The sequence below is a fragment of the Scyliorhinus torazame genome, chromosome 14 (genome assembly GCF_047496885.1).
Source record: "Scyliorhinus torazame isolate Kashiwa2021f chromosome 14, sScyTor2.1, whole genome shotgun sequence".
NCBI lineage: Eukaryota > Metazoa > Chordata > Chondrichthyes > Carcharhiniformes > Scyliorhinidae > Scyliorhinus > Scyliorhinus torazame.
In genome coordinates this window covers 206421360-206443343 of record NC_092720.1, presented here as the reverse complement: position 1 = coordinate 206443343, position 21984 = coordinate 206421360, and the positions used below count along the sequence as shown (strand labels likewise).

At 43.2% G+C, this 21984-nt stretch overlaps 1 protein-coding gene across 1 annotated transcript; it reads left to right on the top strand.

Annotated features, from left to right (window-relative positions):
- Positions 1–3010: 3010 nt before the first annotated feature.
- LOC140389421 (uncharacterized) lies at positions 3011–21537 on the top strand. Its single transcript, XM_072473565.1, has 5 exons — positions 3011–3059; positions 5058–5396; positions 13821–13955; positions 14950–14981; positions 20790–21537. Exons 1-5 carry the CDS (start codon positions 3020–3022, stop codon positions 20985–20987), a joined length of 744 nt encoding a protein of 247 aa, XP_072329666.1. The 5' UTR covers positions 3011–3019; the 3' UTR covers positions 20988–21537.
- Positions 21538–21984: the final 447 nt, after the last annotated feature.

Genomic DNA, 21984 nt, shown 5'->3' with positions numbered 1-21984 from the left:
CCCCACCCCCCCACAAGTATCCAAAGCGGTATACTTGTTTCTCAGGGGAATGACCGCAGGGGATCCCTGCACTGACTGCTTCTTCCCAGTCCCTCTTAAAGTTACCCATCTATCTCCAATCTTTGGTGTAACTAATTCCCTAAAGCTGCTATCTATGACCCCCTCTGCCTCCCGAATGATCCGAAGTTCTTCCAACTCCAGCTCCAGTTCCCTAACTCGGTCTTGGAGGAGCTGGAGATGGCAGCACTTCCTGCAGGTAAAATCAGCAGGGACACTAACGGCATCCCTCGCCTCTAACATCCTGCCGGAGGAACATTGCACTCCCTTCCCTGCCATCCCTCTAACTTTCTACCAAGATCTGGCTAACAACTAAATTAAAAAATAATAATAATAATAATACAATATGGTACTTACCTCACACCAATGGGTTTTATTATTAGGTTAGAGGAGGAGGGCGGGTGGGAGACACTACACGTGTAGTGACTCGGGTTTCCTCTCCACCAGAATTTATTGGTGAGGGACTTCCCAGAAGTCCGCGGGTCGAACTTCCTGTTCCCGCCTTAAAAAATAAAATTAAAAAAAAAAACAAGAGCAAAGAGGGACAGAAACGGGACCAGGTAAGTGTTTACTTAAATACTCACCCAGCAGCAGCCCCCTCACTCCGGTCCCGCTGAAACTCCATGCGATGCTCCTGTAAGTTAAGTTAATTTAAACTGCAATACTCACCCAGCAGCAGCCTCTGCACTCCGCTCCCGCTGAAACTCCAACTGATTTCCCCTGCAAGATAAGTTCTTTTAAACCTAAATACTCACCTACCGGCAGCCCCTGCACTCCACTTCCCAGAAGTCCGCGGGTCGAACTTCCTGTTCCAGCCTTAAAAAATAAAATTGCCCTACGTAGGGCAATAAAACCTGATCTTGTCGGCGACGCCCACATCCCATAAAGGAATAAAATATATGTATTAAGCAACAATTTTATCACCGCCTATTCCTTCTCCGCTTTTTCTTGACCCTCGACTCGTCAATGACTCAAGTCTTCCTATTGCTAACCCAACACCGCCTGATAGCTCCTTCAGCTGGCCATTCCATCATTACCTTGTCTCTAATCTGCACCACAGTCCACCATCAACACAGATTTGAGTCATAATTGTTGTTACCTTCTCCCTATCTTCGAAATTCCCTCATGGAACCCTTCCCCTTTTCAGGTTTGTTACTCTCTGTTAGACCACTGCTGAAACTGACCTTACAAGGTATTAGTCAATTCGCTGATCATTTTCTGTTCGGTTTAGAGACCGTCCCACAAAACCTCTCTGATGCGCACTTGGACTGGAATCTACAATAAATGGGTGCAATTGGCCATCAGGGACACAGAGCACACGGAATTACATTTGACTACAAGTGTACCGCATGCTTGATAGTCGGGTCTACGGAATTCAAGAGAACTGAATATTCGCCGCCAGTCATTGTTTTGAAAACTCTCATCGCTGATTGGGAAGGTGATAGGTTTAAGTCCCAATTGGTAACAGCATTCAAAGCAATTGCTCCAAGGCACAAACAGTGGTTCCTTGTCATAGGTGCTATTTTGTGAATAGAGGCTGAAGCGGTACTCTCGTCCGTTTCATGCGGACGAATGGTTGCGAGCACAATTTCTGATGCCCTGGCAGTATGTACCCCGAATCTGTCCATTGTCACTGAGTTCTCTACATTGAAACAATCACTGTACTTGAAAACGTATTTATAAAGCTCAACAGGAACGTCTGTGATCATAAAAGGTGCAATGAAGTGCAAGTCTTTTTTTAGCCAATGTTATGTCGCCTGTTTTTCATGCCAGTTCATATTCCAATTCATTTCTACGCTATGGATAAATGTTGCTATTTTATTTCGCAGTATAGGGCAGAATAATAAACATTATTTTATTAGGTCAGTTGGATTTCCAGCAAAAAAATAATTGAAAAGAGCGTCAGTGGCAAGTAATAGAAATGAAACAGCCATTCTACTCTCTGTTCTCGCAGCAGAACAATACGCTCACAAGCGGAAGCTAAAGCCCGGTGAATATTTGAGTGAAAAGCCACAAACTCACCAAAAACTCTGTATCCCATTGCAGTCATCACGTATATATGTAATGTCCGTACAATGCATGGGCACGCAGACCTTGGGAGTCGAAATAGACGATGCAGTCCTTCGAACATATTTGGCCATTCAATAAGATCATGGCTGATCTTGTGGGCTCAAATTCTCGCCGCTGTCTCCAATAAATCTTGATTCTCTTATCCACCTGAAACCGGTCCAACTCCGTCTTGAATAAATCCAATCCGAAACCCAGCATCCATTGATTTCCGGGAAGCAAGTTTCACATCCCAACGACACTCTGGAGGAAAGAATCTCCTAATTACCATCTTCAAGACCCCTTATTCTGAAACTGTGTTCCCTGGCTCTAATTTCTCCCAAAAGTGAAAGCATCCTCCCGCTAATAAGCCAAAGAAATACCAGCAGGATCCTATATGTATCAATTATCACCTCTTATGCATCTAAATTCCAATACATATAGGCTCGAACTGTCCAACCTCATTACATTGAACTTTCAGGTCAACAACCCGAAAGTGAGTTATCAAAAATATCTAGGTATAATGTTAAGTGTATGGTTTTCCTATCATCATCCTAACTGTGACAGAAATCCACAAAAAGGCTGATTATCGCCTAAGCATGTAAAAATTAATATTAGAACATGGGCAATGACCCTTACCAGTTCATCATGGGTTCTACATCCAGGAGTGGTTCAACTTTATGCCAGGGTGTTTGCAGCTTTTCACTGACCTATGGCCGTCAAGTGCGCGAAAGCCACGGAAATTCTCCTCCACTTATGCAAAACAAATGAAGCACCTTAATCAAAGATTGCCTTTTCAAGAAAGTAAAGCTCAGGTGTGAAGAACTTTCGATTAAAGCTGCAAAACTAAATGCAAATTAAATTTGTGGTGGTAACTCTTGTGTTCATTATTGTATTCACAGGAAAGATTAGAATCATGTACTCAGAGATTATCATCCGTGTATTGCTGATATCTGGTAAGTCTTGGATTTAGGGGAAAGTCTTGGATCAACATTCGTTGATAAGATGTTGGCTGTAATGTCTCAGGCAAGGTAGCACTCAGAAGCGATGCCTGGAGCAAAACAAAATCGGTTTTATTCAGGTTACTATACACTCCGCCTACTCCCCGAAGGCTCTCCAACACTCGGCCGACACCTGGGCCAGGATGTTTATATCTCAGCAGTCGTTTGGACAGAGGGGTTAGCTCCACACCTCATCTGGGTAGATCATATCCACGTGAGGTCGCAGGGACTCTGATGCAGCATATCCCCGGCCTCCTGGAGGGTTATAACACGGGCCTCACTGGTAAGGCCATCATTTATTGCATACCTATTCTTCTTGAGAAAGAGGCAGTATGCCGCCACCCCGAATTGCTGCAGTCCTTGTAGTTGAGGTATCCCATTGTGTTGTTCAGTGGAAGTTCCAAGATTCTCATGCAGTGATATGGTGGGGTGGACATATAGTTCCAAGTTCGGATGCTGTGTATCCGGGAGGTGAATATATATGTGCTGCTGTTACTATGCATCTGGTGCCATTTTCTCTGGAGGTGTGAGAGGTCGCAGATTCAAAAGGTGCAGTTGAAGGACGCTTGGAGAGTTGTTGCAATAGGTAGTACTCACTGCTGTAGCGATGTGCCAATGCTAGAGGGACTGAATGTTTAAGGTGATGGATAAGGGTGCCGATATAGCAGGGTGCTTTGTCCCCAATGGTTCCAATCATCGACAGTGTTCTTCAGCCGCATTCATTGTGATAAGTGGGGATTGTTCCATCCCTCTTCTGTCTTGTGTATTTCAAATGTTTTGGGAAACGGGGGATGGGTTACGCGCTGCAGAATCCCAAGCCCTTGACACTCCCCTGTAAACACAGCATTTGTTTTATGAATTTATGGGATGTGACCGCCTGGCCACGCCAGAATTTATTTCTCAACCCCAATAGCATTTGAGAAGGATTTGATTAGCTGCCTTCTTGAGATACGAAGGAGAAAAGGAAATGTGCAGTTGAGCCCACAATTATATCAGCCATGATATAATCTTACGGCAGAGGTATTTCCTGACGTTGAACGGCCTCCTTCTGTTCCTAATTCCTGTGTCCTTGTGGAATGATCAGTTATGGAGCCCACGTAATCAGCCGCCTGAATGTTATCAGGCCCCACACCACTTTCCCTTTTCAATGCTTTCAGTAATTTCTTGATAACACATGGATTGAAGCGAGTTAGCAGAAGCAACAAGTTCGATTGCTTGGACATTAGCAATTCGTTGGTGTGGATTATTCATTCTGCACATCTGGCTGAATATGGTTCGACATGCCTTCGCTCTTTAAACTCACGTGCTGGATTCTTCATTGATGACGATGGTGGACACTTATGGAGCCTCCTCCAACAGTTAATTCTTTCATTACTCTCAACCATTCCTGAATGGATGTGTAGGACTGCAGATATTTGATGATTTCCGTTGGTTTGGATGGATTATTATGATTATTATTAACATGTTGCTTTTATTATTTAGCTTCCCTGTGTTGTATCGACCCCAGGTTGGTTCCAGATCTTTAGGATCGGCTGGTGCTCACCTGTCATGTTCTCTGCCACTTCTCATTGAATGGGTAAAGAACTCTGGAAAGGTCCTGTGAAAACTGGCGGTCATTGGCCTTTACCACGGTCTGCTGACCGACTCAGTGGGCATGAAGGAGATGGCAATGTCCAACGTGCGACGTATACGTGAAATTGGATGGGATGCTGATCCCAAGATATTGCGGTTCAGGGTTAAAGGCTGCAAGAGAAAATTTGTCCACACCGAAATGGTTCATGGCAGGAAAATTGATGGTTATATCACCTTTGAAAGTCAGGGGGTGTAACTGGGGATTCGTTGTTTGAATTCGTCATTAGCCACACTTGCATCGTTTGCAAGGTGTGAGGACAAGTAGTTTGAAGTACGGGGTAGATTGGTCGGACGAGGATAATTGGTGTCTCTGTTTTACAGCTGTTGCTATTGCTGACCTCAAAGTAATTCAAAAGCCAAAACTTATCGAAATAACAGAAGGAGAGGAGTTTCAAATCTTCTGCAACTTTACTGCGTCTACCATGCCAAACAGTTATGGAATCACCTGGTACAAGCAATTATTAGGTCGTGAAAATCGTACAGTTACGAACAAGTCCGAAGAATTTATTGGTCGAATATTGGAGAACTACGATACATTTTCAAAATCCAAACAACTTACAGTCATCGACGCAACTCAGAATGATTCTGGGATATATTATTGTAAAGTGGATTGCGTAACTTTTCGAGGAACAGGAATGGGCACACGGGTAACAGTCAAAAGTACGTCACTATTATGTTAATATCTGCGTTTCTTTCCATGTATGTTTTTCAACAAGAGGCCAAACTAATTACTCCTCCAACATCCCCTCTAATTCTTAAACAAGAGGTATGAACTATATTTATAAATATTGGATCCGTGGAGATTTATGCTCTTTTAGTCTATTGTAAATCAAACTAATCTGTTTATTATGAACTCTATAAAAGCTCAAATTTCAATGTTGAATCTATATTAGTCTGGACAATAGATAAATGTCTAAATCGATTAATTGTATTTTAACCTCTCTGAGAATTTGAATTGATCTGGACAGATTGTCATTTTTTCTACGTGTTGTAGTGCCCCTCTTTTAACAATATAGCTCTCCTACTCTTTAGTTTACTTAAACCTCTCCGAATGCTATACTTTGCACCTACGTTCAGTTAGATCATCCGAAAACGCTACACTATGTTATGACCAGGACGCAGCGGAATTTTGCGTACCCCCGCCGTGGTAAATAAACAATTAAGTGTCAATTAGGCTTGTTATGAAGTCTAATTGACCCCGATATTGGGCAGAAGCAAGAATATCCGCCCCTCACCACCCATTCCTCGCTGATGAGCACCACAGTGCTTTATGGCGGTGGGGTGGGTCGGCGTGAAGCAACTTTGTTTCCAGGGGACGTTGCATCGCTGCAGCAAGATATTGGGACGATTTCGATCCCCGTCACAAATAATATTTGATGACCATTGTCCCAGTTGCTGGTAATTGTCTAAACTGAGTAAGGCATTTCCCAATCTTGGTGCCTCAGTTGATCGCCAAGTTTCAATCTCTCCTTACTGCAATAACTGACTTAATAACTAACAATGCAATACTTCCTCCTCTCTTACCACCTCTTCTCTCTCGCCCTACGAAACTATATCCGGGATGTTGAGCTACCAATCCTGCACCTTCCTCAACCACATCTCTTTAATGGCTACGATGTCACAATTCGACGTTTCAATCACTCACGACAAAAATAGAAAATGCTGGACAATATTAGCAGGTGTGTCAGCATCTGTGGAGAAACGTGAGCTAACGTTTCGAGCCTGGATGACTTTTTGTCACCTGTCAATCCTCGCACGTAACTCATTCGTTTTACCAGTAATACCCCTGGCATTAACGTAGAGCACCCAGCCTTATTCCCTTGAAGCAAAATACTGCTGTATTTTCTCTGACTTGATTGTTTAGCTGTATTATTCTGTGCTCCTAGTCTGCTAACCGTCTGTATCCGCCGCCCCCCCCCCCCCCCCCCCAATCCCTGCCGAATTGCGTTCAACTTCCCCCAACAGCACTAGCAAATCCGCCGGTAAGTATGTTTGTCTCACTTTGGTTCAGATGAAGCTCGTCCCATTTGTACAAGTCTCAGCTTCCCCAGAAACGGTCCTAATGATCAAGGAATCTAAAACCCTCCCTCCTGCACCAACACTCAAACGAATCATTCATCTGTGGTATTCTCCGATTCCTGTACTCGCTAGCACGTGTCACTGGGAGTAATCCAGTGATTATAACCTGAGACGCCCTGTATTTTATTCTACCTCCCATATCCCTGAATTCTTGCTGCAAGACCTCAAAGGTCTTTCTATCCATGTCATTGGTACCAAAATGTACCATTGCCTCTGCCTTGCCTTTGCTATCCTTTCGGGATGCACTGCAGCCGTTCAGCGACTTTGCAGACCTTGGCACCAGGAAGGCAATGCACTATCCTGGAGTCAAGTTGACGGCCACAGTAGCGCCTATTTGTCCCGTGCCCAATTGAAAATCTGACTGAAAAGGTAAAAGTCTCTGAATTACTACCTAAGCCACGGTCCGACTGGCAAAAAAGGTCAATAAGATTAAAGAGGGAAATGCATGGCTCACAGGTTGGTGTGGGAGGAATGGGCTCGATTTTATGGGACATCAGCACAAGTGCTGAGGACTCAGACAGCCGTTCCGATGGGACGGTCCTCACCTGAATCATGCTGGGTCCAGAGCCCCAGCGCATCACAGAACCAGGACTGTTGATAGGACTAGTTGGGAAGTTGTGTGGAAAATTAGAAAATCAAAGCTAAAGGAGAATATGGGAGTGCAGGTTAATGACTAGGACTTTAAAGTAGTTAAAGGCGGTTGAGGGGTGAGGAGAAGTTAGTAAAGTTTCCAGACAAATAATAGAGCAGACAGTATGGAAAACGCCAGGAGTGTAGCTTCAAGCAAAGCAGATATGGACATATGTGAGAGCAGGGGTGGTGAACGCAGAACTGAAGATGTTGTACCTAAATACACGAAGTATAGGAAACAAAGTAAATGTGTTTGTAGCGCATATTGACTTTGATGAGTATGGTGGTGTGGACATCACAGAGATGTTTCAGCAAGGGAATCAGGGCTGTGATCTAAATATGTATCCTATCGAAAGGACAAGCAGATGGGTAGAGGCGGCAGGGTTGCCTTGTTAGTGAGAAATGGAATTAAATGAATAGTAAGAGGGGATATAGAGTCGGAGGAAGTAACAACTGTCTGGGTAGAGTTGAGGAATCACAAAGGAAAAAAGACTGATGGGTACAGGCCCCCGAGCAGTAGTCAGGTTGTGGGGCAGCACATACTCAGGAGACAGGAAGGGCATATAAGGAAGGTACTATTATAAGAATCCGAGCGGACTTCTATATGCAGGTAGACATCAGGTTGGTTACGGATCCCAAAAAAGGATTTTGTGGAATTTCAATGTGATGGTTATTTTGAGCAGTTGCAGTAGAGCCCACTAGGGAACAGTCAATTCTGGATTTGGTGATGTGGGATGGGCAGACCTGATGAGGGAACGTAAGGTGATGGAACATTTGGGGGCAGTGACGACAATATGATAGATGTCACCCTGCAGTTTTAGAAGAAGTTAGAATCAGATGTAACGGAATTCCCCTTGAGTAAAGATAACCACAATGATATCAGGGAGGAACTGGCCATAGTTGATTGGAAAGGGAGTCCAGTTGGGAAGACCATGGAACAGCAATGATAGGACAAAAGCAAATCACTGCGGATGCTGGGACCTGAAACAAAAGAGAAAATGCTGGAAAATCTCAGCAAGTCTGGCAGCATCTGTAGGGAGAGCAAAGAAGGACCTTTGGCGGGTTATTTTGGAGGCACAACAGAAATTCATCCCAACGTGGAGGAAACATGCTACGGGAGGATGAAGAAACCATGGCTGACAAGAAAGTAAGAGGCAGCATAAAAGGCAAGGCATATAATGTGGCGAGCAGTAGTGGGAAACTGGAGGATTTGGGAGCTTTAAAATAAAGCAGTGGACAAGTGAGAAAGCAATAAGGGGAAGAAGATGAAATATGAGTTTCGGTGACTAGCAATAAAAAAGAAGATAGCAAGAGTTTTTTTCGCTTATTACACGTTTACAGAGAGCGAAGAATGGACATTGGACCACTGGAAAATGAGGCTGGAGAATAAATGAGGAACAAAGAAATTACAGAGTTACCTTCCTTTGGGCAGCACCGTAGCATGTGGACAGAACTGTGGCTTCACAGCGCCAGGGTCCCAGGTTCGATTCCCCGCTGGGTCACTGTCTGTGTGGAGTCTGCACGTTCTGTCCATGTCTGAGTGAGTTTCCTCCGGGTGTTCCGGTTTACTCCCACAGTCCAAAGACGTGCAGATTAGGTGGATTGGCCTTGATAAATTGCCCTTAGTGACCAAAAAGGTTAGGAGGGGTTATTCGGTTACGGGGATCGGGTGGAAGTGAGGGCTTAAGTGGGAGGGTGGAGACTCGATGGGCCGAATGGCCTCCTTCTGCACTGTATGTTCTATGTAATATGTATGTAACTGAATAGATACTTTGCATAACTCTTCACGGTTGAAGGCACCATTGGCATACCTGAACTTCAAGAGGTGAATGCATTGGCCACCATTGAGGAGAAGCTACTGGGAACGCAGAAAGGTCTGAAGGTGAAGAAATCACCTGGACCGGTTGGACGACACCCCAGGACTCTGAAGAAGATAGCTGAGGCGATTGTGGAGGCAATGGTGGTGATCTATCAGAAATCACGGAGGGTCTTAGAGGACTAGAAAATGGCTAATGTAAGACCCCTTGTTTCAAGAAGGAGGGAGGCGGAAGATGGGAAATAATATGCCGGTTAGCCTGACTTCGATCATTTGTAAGATTTTAGTGCTCATTATTAATGTTGTGGAGTAAATGGAAGTGCATGGTAAAATAGGGCGGAATCAGCAAAAATCGTGGAGCTCATGTCTGACAAGTTTGTTGGAATTCAGTAAGGTGGTAAGAAGGAAGTTAGAGAAAGGACAGTCGATGAACGTGATCTATTTGGATCTCCAGAAGGCCTTTGACAAAGTGCCACACAGGAGGCTGGTAAATAAGATACGACCTAATGGATGGAGAATTGCCTGACTGGCAGAGAGTACAGATAAAGTGGCTATTTTCAGGATGGCAGCCAGCGACAATACGTGGTCCTCATGGTCAGTATTGGAAGCACAACAATTGAATATCTACATTGACGGCTGGAAGAAGGAACTGAATGTTCAGTATGCATTTGGCAGAAAGATATGCAGAGGGACAGGTAGTGTTGAGGAAGCGGAGAGGCTGTAGAAGGACTTGGACAGGCTAGGAGAATGGGCAATAAGTGGCAGATAGAATACAATTTAAAAACTTGTGAGGTTATGCACTTTGGTAGAAAGAACACAGACAGAGACTATTTTCTAAACGAGGAAAGGCTTGGCAAATTGAAAGCACAAACGGAAATCAGGGTGTTACCTCAGGATTCTCTTTTTAAAATAAATTTAGAGCACCCAATTATTTATTCCAATTAAGGGACAATTAGCGTGGCCAATCCTCCTACGCTTCACATCTTTTGGTTGTGCGGGTGAGACCCACACATGTACGTGGAGAAACGGACAGTGACCCAAGGATCAAACTTGGGTCAGTGGCGTTGTGAGTCAAAAGTGCTAACCACTGCACCACCCTTTTCAGGATTGTCGTAAGGTTTACATGTCGGTTCAGTTGGTAGTTGAGAAGGCAAATACTTTAGTATTCACTTCGACAGGGCTAGAATACAAGAGCAGGAATCTGCTTCTGAGGCTGTGTAAGGCTTTGGTCAGACCCCATTTGGAATATTGTGAGCAGTTTTGGGCCGCATATCTAAGGAAGGATTTGTTGACCTTGGAGGGAGTCCGCAGGAGGTTTGCAAGAATAATCACAGCAATGAAGGATTTGTCATATGATGAGCCGTTGAGGACAGTGCGTTGTTTCGGAATTAAGGAGGACGAGAGAATCCCATTGCAATTTCTACAATACAGGGAGGCCAAGATAGTTTGGACGTGGATAAGACGTTTCCACAAGTAGGGGAAACTAGAACCCGAGGGCAGAGCCTCAGACTGAATGAATGATCCTTTAATACTGAGACGAGGAGGAATCCCTTCAGCAGGAGGGCGGTGAATCTGTGAAACTCATTGTCGCAGAAGGTGGTGGCGGCTAGGTCACTGATTGCCTTTGCGTTACAGGTAGAAAGATTCTTGTTTAATAAGGGCTTCAGGGGTCACGGGGAGAGGGCAGGTGAATGGAGATGAGAAACATATCAGCCATGATCAAATGGCAGAGGAGGATGGATGGGCGGAATGGCCAAATTCTGCTTCCACATGTTATGGTCTTCTGGTACAATCCGAAACTGAAAGATTTATGATAGAGAGCAAAGTAATGTCAGAGCAATCAGACAACGACTGCATTTCTGTCTTCACGGGGGAAACACAAATAACTTCCCAGAAATGGTAACGAATCAAAGGACTACTGAGAAGGAGGAATTGAAGGAAATTATTATTACCAGAAAACACTTTTGGAGAAATTAATGAGACTGAAAGCCGATAAATCCGTATGGTTTTGCAATCAACATCCCAGGGTTCTGAATATGCTGGCCATGAAAATAGTGGATGCGTTGTTTGTCATCTTTCAAAATTATGTACATTCTTGAACAGGCCCGCAGATTCGAGTGTCAACATGTAACCCTGCTATTTCCCAAGTGAGTGGGTTAGAAAACAGGGAATTACAGACTAGTTATCCGAATATCAGGAGCAGTGAAAATGCTGGCATCGCCTCGGGGACGCAGTTGCGTATGGTCATTTCGCTGGACTAGTCATCCAAGGGCCCAGGGAAATGCTCTTGGGACCCAGATTCGAATCCCACGAGGGCATATGGTGAAATTGTAGTTAAATATACATTTGGAAGTAAACGTTTGATGATGATCACGAAATTCTAACCATTGTCGATTGTCTTAAAACCCATCGGGTTCACTAATAGCCTTTAGGGAAGGAAATGTGCAGCCCTGACCTAGTATGGCCTTCATGCGACTCCAGACCAAGGCAATTCGGTTGACCCTTAACTGTCCTCAGAGATGGGCAATAAATGCTGGTCCAGCAAGCCAGGCCAATATCCCATTAAATAATAAAAATAAATAAGGAATGTAATACCAGCACACTTATGAAATATCATTGTGATTAGACAAAGTCAACATGGATTCATAATGCTTGACAAACGCACTGGACGTTGTAACTGGTAGGAGAGATAAAGATGAACCAGTGGATGTGGATTATTGGGATTTTCAGAAAGCTTTTCAGAAAGTCCCACAAAATAATTTAAAGTTCAAAATTAAAGTGCATGGGATTAAGGATATCATAACGGCACAGGTTGAGATCTGGTTAGAAGGCAGGAACAGAGTATGAATAAATGGGTCTTTTTTGAAATGGCGAGTACTGATTATATGGTGCCGCAGGGGCCAATGTTTGGCCCCAGATATTCCCCATCAATGATCTGAATGATGAACCAAAAGTAATAGCTCCAAGTTAGTTGATGGCACGCAACGGGATTCAGGGTTATGGTGTTCGGGCCGGAAAGTGGAGCTGAGTCCACAACAGATCAGCCATGATCTCATTGAATGGTGGAGCAGGCTCGAGGGGCCAGATGGCCTACTCCTGCTTCCAGTTCTTATGTTCTTATGTAATGTGGTGGTAAGGTTAATGCTGAGAAGGGTATTAAGAAGTTTTAAGGTGATTTAGACAAGCTGAGTGAATGATCAAATACACGGCTCATGCAGTATTACGTGGATACATGTCACGTTATCGACTTCAGATGGAGAAGCAGAATGGCAGAGTAATATTTAAGTGGTGATAAATCGGAATTTTTTGACAGTTTTCTTGCACCCCGAAAACAAGCATGTGAATACAGCAAGCAGTTAGGAAGGCAAATGTTTGTTGCTTTCATTGGAAGAGGAGATGACCACTGGAGCAAGGATGTACTTTTACAGCTTCAGAGGGTCTTCGTGAGACCACATCTGAAATGTTACGTGCTGTTTTCGTCTCCTTATCGAAGAAAGAGTATACTTGTAATAGAGGGAGTGCTATGAAAGTTCAGCAGACTGATTCCTGGAACAGCAAGATTATCGTATGAGGAGAGATTTGATTAATGGAGCTTGTTTTCACTGCAATATAGAAGAATGAGAACGAATCTAATTGAAACATGTAACATTCTGAGAGGGTTAGTCAGGTTGGATGCAGTGATGCTGATTCTTCTGTCGGTGGGTCAAGACCAAAGGGACACAGTCTCGGGATACGGGAGAGGCCGTGTAGGACTGTGAGGAGGTAACACACCTTCGATCAGCGGGTGGAGTCCCTATGGAATTCTCTACCACAGAAGACTGCGGAGGCCAATACACTGAATATATTTAAGAAGGAAATTGTGAGATTTATAGTCTATAAGGGTGTCAAGGGGTATAGGGAGACTGCTGGAGTATGATATAGAGTCAGAGGACCAATCAAAACCATGTTTAATGGTCGCTCGCATGGCCGTACAGCCTACTCCTGCTCCTGTATACTATGTATTTATGTTTCCTTCATTGGCGTCTTGTCAAAATGACAGAAAGTTTTTTTTGCTCAGGCTGGTCAAATTATATATGGCTACCCTGTTTCATTTCAAAACTAGTGCGCCTAAAGGTATAACCTTGACTTGGTGTTGATACGCAAATATTCGTGCAAACGCATCTATTCATCCGTAGATATCGGAATATCAACGCCTGGGCGTTGTTCTATTCACATCGTCTTCGCCAGATTGCATCTTCGATTATTCCAGGATCAACGAATTAGGGCTTACTTCGTGATTGTATAACAGGGCAGATCCTAAATTTCCCTCACGATTGTGCATAAACCCACACTCAGATGGTTGCACGCACTCTCAGGTAGATTTATTTGCACGCGCTTATGTACCTTGGCAGAACACACAAGAGTAATGTACGACCACATAATGTAACTGAAAGGAAACTAAATGCTTAAAAATATTTTATTTTCCAATAACTTTACAATGACCCACGGATTTGGTGTTCAGTTCAGTTAAAGCAAAACGACTAGGATGCCATTATTACTCATCGTTTTCTATTCCCCAGGTGTAAAAGACAACAAGACGGAAGTGTCCATTGCAAAGCGCAACTTGAGCATTTTGCCTCCAGTGTTGATGGTCACTATATTACTGCTGCTCCAAGTCACAATTCTTATCGCTTTGGGCAGCAACAAATGTCAAGGTAACTGTTATATATATTATGGTGGCGAAAAGTGAACGGAGGTACTTAGGGTGAAAAGCATCCTGGGATGGAAACGCATGAGTTTGACATTGACTGCCTCGTGTCACAAAGACAAAATGTTTGTCTAATTCCTTGACGAATGAGTTGGATTGGATTGGACTTTTGTTGATTGTCACGTGTCATGCCTTACACGCAACATCCAAAATTAAAAGCAACTAATTAATTTACAAAGTGCTGTATGGTTGGACATAAGCTTATGGAGCATTGCTGCTCCAGTTACGCATACATAAAGCTGAGGGTTTGTGGAATGTCATACAGAATGAAGCGCTATAATACCTTCAGAGCGAAGAAGTATATGGTAACTGATTGGTCCATATCTAGTATCGGGATGTGTTTCTTTCCTGTTTCATATATACCTTTATGGGATGCTATCGCTTTAAGGGCAGCATTTGCTGCCCACCGTGATTGCCTTTGGGAAGGTGGTAACTCACCAACGCCGTCCATCGCCTTTTCCGCAGCGGTTTAGTCCAACTGAACAGGGTAGCAGGCCACTTTCGGTGGCAGTTCATACTCAATGACATTGTTGTGGACCTGGGGCCATGTGAAGACCACATCATTTAAGACCGGTCCCTCAGAGATATTATTGAACTGGACGTGTTTTGGGCGAAATCAAGGGTTCATGGCTGCCATTAATGAGACAGAGTTCCATTTCCTGGCTTCTTTAGTAATTGAATTTCTATGCTACCAGCTGCCCTAGTTGGCACGTGGACTCATGAGAGAGCAATGTGGATTACTGGACCAGTAAAATGGCCAGGTTTTCTTCAGCTCACTTGATGGTACAAACATTATCGATTCAGATCCGACCAGATAGCTTACATTTTGGCTTTGTATCTTTATTCGACGATAATTCGATGCAGCTGAGGAACTGATTTCTTCAATCCATTTACTTTCTTCACTCTATACATATGACATCTTTATCTCAAACATTCTCCAGGTAGAACATCAAGAGCTGGAAATGAAGTACAGGTAAGAATGATACACCGCGTTAGAATTTAGTCGTATTTATTGTTTTAACAAACTGTGGTTCTTGATGAAAGTCAGGGGTGAAATCTCAACACATAAAAGATATTGGGTAAACCGCAGATTATCAGCTCCGCTGGTATTATAAATCTGAATTATAAATCTACTTAGCTTTAAGACAATGGTACTCCTAAAAGCTGAGGCATTCTCTTCATAATGACCAATGTATTTTCTCTTCCATGTGAATATTTTATTCGACAAAATAAACAAATGCATTCACACAATAATGAAATGTTCTTCCGATCGCTACTTGGTCTTTTTTTGGAAATACATTAGCGATAAATTCGTCACAAGGACTTTAAACTAGCAAGTTGGGGGGAAGGGAAGTGTAAAGCTATGGACAGTATAATGGGTAATGGAGATCAAGGCAGCAGGTTACGTGACAGGTTATTATGTAGAGATATGGGTTCAAAGACAAGGAAAATTAGGAGAAAGGGTAAGAGGAAAAATAAATTGCGAAATGTTACTGATCAAGGTGTTAGGATTCATAACAAAGATATAAAAAACAGCATAAGTGTACTTTACCTGAATGCTCGTAGTATACGAAATAAGGTAAATGAGTTGATGGCGCAAATCATCGTGAATGACTATGATTTAGTGGCCATTACTGAAACATGGTTAAAAGCTGGTCATGACTGGGAGTTAAATATCCAAGGGTATCAGACTATATGAAAGGATAGAATGGACGGTAAGGGCGGTGGTGTAGCTTTGTTGTTTAAGGATGGCATCCGGGCAATAGTAAGGGATGATATTGGTGCTATGGAGGACAAGGTTGAATCAATTTGGGTGGAAATCAGGAATAGTAAGGCGAAAAGGTCACTGATAGGAGTAGTCTATAGGCCACCAAATAGTAACAGGATGGTAGAGCAGGCAATAAGAAAAGAAATAACGGATGAATGTAGAAATGGTACAGCGGTTATCATGGGAGATTTTAATCTGCATATCGATTGGTTTAACCAGGTTGGTAAATGCAGCCTTGAGGAGGAGTTTATAGAATGTGCCCGGGATAATTTCCTGGAACAATATGTAACGGAACCTACAAGGGAACAAGCTGTCATAGATCTGGTCCTCTGTAATGAGGCAGGATTGATTAATGATCTCATAGTTCGGGATCCTCTTGGAAGGAGCGACCACAATATGGTGGAATTTAAAATACAGTTGGAGAATGACAAGGTAAAATCAAACACTAGTGTTTTGTGCTTAAACAAAGGCGATTACAATGGGATGAGAGAAGAACTAGCTAAGGTAGACTGGGAGCAAAGACATCATGGTGAAGCAGTTGAGGAACAGTGGAGAACCTTCCGAGCGATCTTTCACAGTGTTCAGAAAAGGTTCATACCAACAAAAAAGAAAGACGGTAGAAAGGGGAAAAATCGACCGTGGATATCTAAGGAGGTGAGGGAGAGTATCAAATTGAAGGAAAAAACATACAAAGTGGCAAAAATTTGTGGGAGACTAGAGGACTGGGAAGTCTTTAGGGGACAACAGAAAGCTACTAAAAAAAACATAAAGAAGAGTAAGGTAGACTATGAAAGTAAACTGGATCAGAACATAAAAGCAGATAGTAAAAGCTTCTACAAATATATAAGACAAAAAAGAGTGGCTAAGGTAAATATTGGTCCTTTGGAAGATGAGAAGGGAGATTTAATAATAGGAGACGGGGAAATGGCTGAGGAGCTGAACAGGTTTTTTGGGTCAGTCTTCACAGTGGAGGACACAAATAACATGCCAGTGACTGATGGAAATAAGGATATGATAGGTGAGGACCTTGAGATGATTGTAATCACTAAGGAGGCAGTATTGGGCAAGCTAATGGGGCTAAAGGTAGACAAGTCTCCTGGCCCTGATGGGATGCATCCCAGAGTGTTAAAAGAGATGGCTAGGGAAATTGTAAACGCACTAGTGATAATTTATCAAAATTCACTAGACTCTGGGGTGGTCCCAAAGGATTGGAAAGTAGCAAACGTGTCACCACTGTTTAAAAAAGGAGGTCGGCAGAAAGCGGGTAATTATAGGCCGGTAAGCTTAACTTCGGCTGTAGGGAAAATGCTGGAATCTATCATTAAGGAGGAAATAGCAGGGCACCTGGTTGGAAATTGTCCCATTGGGCAGACGCAGCATGGGTTCACAAAGGGTAGGTCGTGTCTGACTAATTTGGTAGAGTTTTTTGAGGCCGTTACCAGTGCAGTAGATAACGGGGAGCCAATGGATGTGGTATATCTGGATTTCCAGAAAGCTTTTGACAAGGTGCCACACAAAAGGTTGCTGCATAAACTAAAGATGCATGGCATTGAGGGTAAAGTGGTAGCATGGGTAGAGGATTGGTTAACTAACAGAAAGCAGAGAGTGGGGATAATTGGGTGTTTCTCTGGTTGGCAACCTGTAACTAGTGGGGTCCCTCAAGGATCCGTGTTGGGCCCGCAGTTGTTCACAATCTACATAGACGATTTGGAGTTGGGGACCAAGTGCAATGTGTCCAAGTTTGCAGACGACACTAAGATGAGCGGTAAAGCAAAAAGTGCAGAGGATACCGGAAGTCTGCAAAAGGATCTGGATAGGTTAGGTGAATGGGCTAGGGTCTGGCAGATGGAATTCAATGTTGCCAAGTGTGAGGCTATCCATTTTGGGAGGAATAACAGCAGAATGGATTATTATTTAAACGGTAAGATGTTAAAACATGCTGCTGTGCAGGGGGACCTGGGTGTGCTGGTGCACGAGTCGCAAAACGTTGGTGTGCAGGTTCAACAGGTGATTAAGAAGGCTAATCGAGTTTTGTCTTTCATTGCTAGAGGGATGGAGTTCAAGACTAGTGAGGTTATGCTGCAATTGTATAAGGTGTTGGTGAGGCCGCATCTGGAGTATTGTGTTCAGTTTTGGTCTCCTTACCTGAGAAAGGACATATTGGCACTGGAGGGAGTGCAGAGGAGATTCACTAGGTTGATTCCAGAGTTGAGGGGATTAGATTATGACGAGAGGTTGAATAGACTGGGACTGTACTCATTGGAGTTTAGAAGGATGCGGGGGGATCTTATTGAGACATATAAAATTATGAAGGGAATAGATAGGATAGATGCGGGCAGGTTGTTTCCACTGGTCGGGGAAAGCAGAACAAGGGGGCATAGCCTCAAAATAAGGGGAGGTAGATTTAGGACGGAGTGTAGGAGGAACTTCTTCACCCAAAGGGTTGTGAATCTCTGGAATTCCTTGCCCAGTGAAGCAGTTGAGGCTCCTTCTTTAAACGTTTTTAAGAAAAAGATAGATGCCTTTCTAAAGAATAAAGGGATTCGGGGATATGGTGTACGGGCCGGAGAGTGGAGCTGAGTCCATAAAGATCAGCCGTGATCTCATTAAATGGCGGAGCAGGCTCGAAGGGCCAGATGGCCTACTCCTGTTCCTAATTCTTATGTTCTTATGTTATATTTTCCAATTATGGAACAATGGGTGCCATGGGCACAAAGAACATTCTTCTTAGACTTCAAGAGGACGCTAGGACAGTGGATGGAATTAATTTCAGTGATGCCTATGCCGTTTGGTTACAAACTGGAGTGGAGGCCTACAGCTAAATGGTACACAAAGATAATACAGTCAGAGATAGCCATTTAGCACTCGAATGATGAGGAATCGATTCACGCAGAGAGTGCTAAATCTGTGAGCTCTCTACTCCAGAAGGCTGCGGAGACTCATTCCGTATGTCAAAGAATAGGTCGTTAGATTCTGCACATAAAAGACATTAAGGGATGTTGGGATAGTGCAGGGAAATGGCTCTGAAATATAACAGCCTTGATCTAATTGAATGGCCCATCAGGCTCAAGGGGCTTTTAATGGCCTAACCCTGCTCCTATTTCCGTACGTTTCCATGAAGAGCAGAGCTTTAAGGTGTTTGACTGTAGTACCAAATATTAAAAAGGTACTGGTTACAGCATACGCAAAATTGAGCATTGGAAATAGAGACGTGCAATATTAAAGCCAGGCAGTTATCTTAAACTGGTGTGCCGTACAGCATACAGAGTGGGACAAAGAAACAACAGATAAAGACAATACCAGATATCAATAGCCCAGTGCTGCAGAAGGCCGACAGGAGTGTTGAAAGTGCAGGGGTGAAATTAAAAACTAATGCACACACATTAACTATGGTAATACGAAATAGAGAAGCCACAGTGACTTGCAGGTTTGCGTATATGAACATTTGAAGTTCAGAGAGTAAGATAATACGGTAATGGGATTTGGGGTTTCTGTATAGCTGCATTGAGTGCGAAAACAGGAAAATCAAGCTGTATAACGCTTTGCTTATGCTACAGCTAGAGTATTGCGCCAAATTATGATCACCATACTTCAGGAAGACAGACGGGATCATTGGAAATGCTCAGAGGAGATTTACCAGAATGGTTCCGGGGATGAAAGATTTTAACTACAAACTTATGTCGTAGAATTTGGGGGTGCTCTCCTAGGAGCAATCGTGCTGGTGCAGATTTGTCAGGTTTAGATAAGAGCGACAAAGAAAGCCTTTGCCTGCCAATAGATGGTATTGTGATTTGCAGAGACAGGTTTCAGGTTTGCGGCAAGAGAAAAACAAGGTAGTATGAGGCAGGACTTCCTGATGCAGGGAGTGTCTGTGACCTGGAACTAGTGCAGGCAAGAGAGGTGGAATAGTGTGGAAGCAGAATGGATAAAGGATTTCAAAAGGAAATTGGATTGTAACTTCTACGTTTGCGCCAAATAGGAATAAACAACTTTTGGAGTTCACCTAGTCATTCCTTGAATGTCCGCCATTAGTTGTCCGCTGTCCTTCCTTTCAATAATGTTTCCCAGTCTGCCATAGCCAACTCATGCCTCATACCGCTATTGCTACCTTCATTGAGTTTCAGGGCCCTGGTATATGGAATCAACTACCTCACTATTCACGTTGATAAAGAATTCGACCATATTCTGGTCACTCATTCGCAAGGGTTCTTTCACAACTAAATTGCCAACTAATCATTTATCATTGCATAATACCCAGTCCAAGATGGCCTGTTCCCTTGTTGGTTCGGCAACATCCTGGTCCAGAAAACCACCCCGTATACATGCCTGAAATTCCTCCTGTATTGTTCTGTGACTAATTTGACTCGTCCAATCTATATGTGGTTAAAATCACCCATAATTAGAGATGTTCCTTTATTACATGCATCTCTGATTTCCTGTCTGATGCTATTCCCAACATTACCACTGCAATTTGGAGCTCTGTATACCACCGCAACGAATGGTTTTTGCCCCTTAATGTTTATTAACTCGACCCAGCCAAATTCCATGTCACCTGTACTAATACCTTCCCACAATATTTTATCAATATCTTCTTTAATCAACAACGCAATCAGCATCTTTTCTTTTCTGTATGTCCTTGCCAAAAACGGAATAGCGTCAACGTTTAGTTCCCATCCTTGGTCACCTTAGAGCTATGTCTCGATAATCCCAACTATATCATACCCCTTTACATCTATCTGCGCAACTTATATACCCTTCCGAACAAAATAAACTAACCATGTTAGATGTAAATAGAAAATTTGAACTACATTCCCTTCTATATTACGGCAGTGGCTGAAGTTTTGAGTAGTTTCTGAATTCCATATTGTACTGCAGTGGATCCGAACAGTGGATGCAAAAACAACTGCTGCGTTATGTTAAGACAGGAATCCAGCAATCGCACCCTTATACTGAACACGTGCAGCGTCAACTATTTCATGTCCTTTGTTCATTTTCAAATTTGTTTCTTTTGAGGGAGATACATCGAACACTGTTGATGCTGAGATGCGCATTGCCAAACCCCTAAAACATTCTCGAGGGTATCACGTGAATGAGCAAATCGTGGGTCCAACCTCACCGGCGGATCAACAGGACGAAAACACTATTGTTTACGCGACCGTTGAAAAAAGAATTGAAGGAAGGGGCACCGATGAGAATTCCAAACAAGAATGAAGAACCGGTAGTTCGCGGGATGATTTGCACTCCGGTACACCAATGATGTCTCAGGCATAGATCCGCAGTGTGCAAGGATGACTTGAATAGAAAATGCAGAGTTCTGTAACCCTTTCATTTTGATCCTATAAATTGAGGAGTACCGCAGTTAGCAACACGTTGTTATTATTTTGTGTACTCAAATGTTCATAAGTGCGCGGCTCTTTCTATTATTTTACCCTTTATTTTGATTTACGCCTTGCGACTATGCTACGAATTATGATCATTTGTTTCATGTGTATCGTCTTCCCAATTTTGCACCTGCCACCCTAATCATTTTTTTCCTGTGAATCAATCATCTAATTATCATTTGTTTCCTGAAAATATTGAGGAATAGATATTCTTCAGGCATTTTGCTATTGCGGGCGAGAAGGTGATTGAATATGTCTGTGCTTTGTTTAGAGTGTGATGTTGGCGAAGCTTAATTCCTTCAATGCAATCTTTCATCTAAGAAATATTCGCAAATTTGCGTCGGTCGACAATAATGGCGGGGAATGTTATTACTTGACCTATTGCTGTAGAGAATAAAAAACTTGCAAAGCATAAAGTCTTGCAAAGAATATAAATCTTGCAAATGGAGTCGTGAGGCGAACGATATTCATGGTTACTTATGTGCAAGTAGAACTGCAAATTATTTTGAGTCAAGACGTGTTTGAATGCAGACATCTTTTACTGCCCTAGTTTCCATCCCGCCCGCACCCATCCCATGTCTAACATCACTTGCGAAAGTCTTCCAAAAACAGCATCTGTCTGTCTGGTTTAACACACATATAATCCGAGGGTTGACTCGCTTGAAGACTCCGTAGATCCTAGCAGATGTGGCTCGACAACAAATCTAATTGACCTTTAGATGCTTATTTTCATATACCAGGCATGATACCGATTTTAGTGTACAGCCCGCCGCCACCCTTCCCGTCCTCGTATTATGGGTGTGAACTTGCCGGTTGGCTGACAGGTG

Coding starts and splice junctions, on each gene's coding strand:
- LOC140389421 (XM_072473565.1), top strand. CDS start 3,020: ATGTACTCAGAGATTATCATCCGTGTATTGCTGATATCTG. Junction 3,060..5,057: donor CCGTGTATTGCTGATATCTG/GTAAGTCTTGGA, acceptor TCTGTTTTACAG/CTGTTGCTATTGCTGACCTC. Junction 14,982..20,789: donor GAGCTGGAAATGAAGTACAG/GTAAGAATGATA, acceptor GTTTCTTTTGAG/GGAGATACATCGAACACTGT.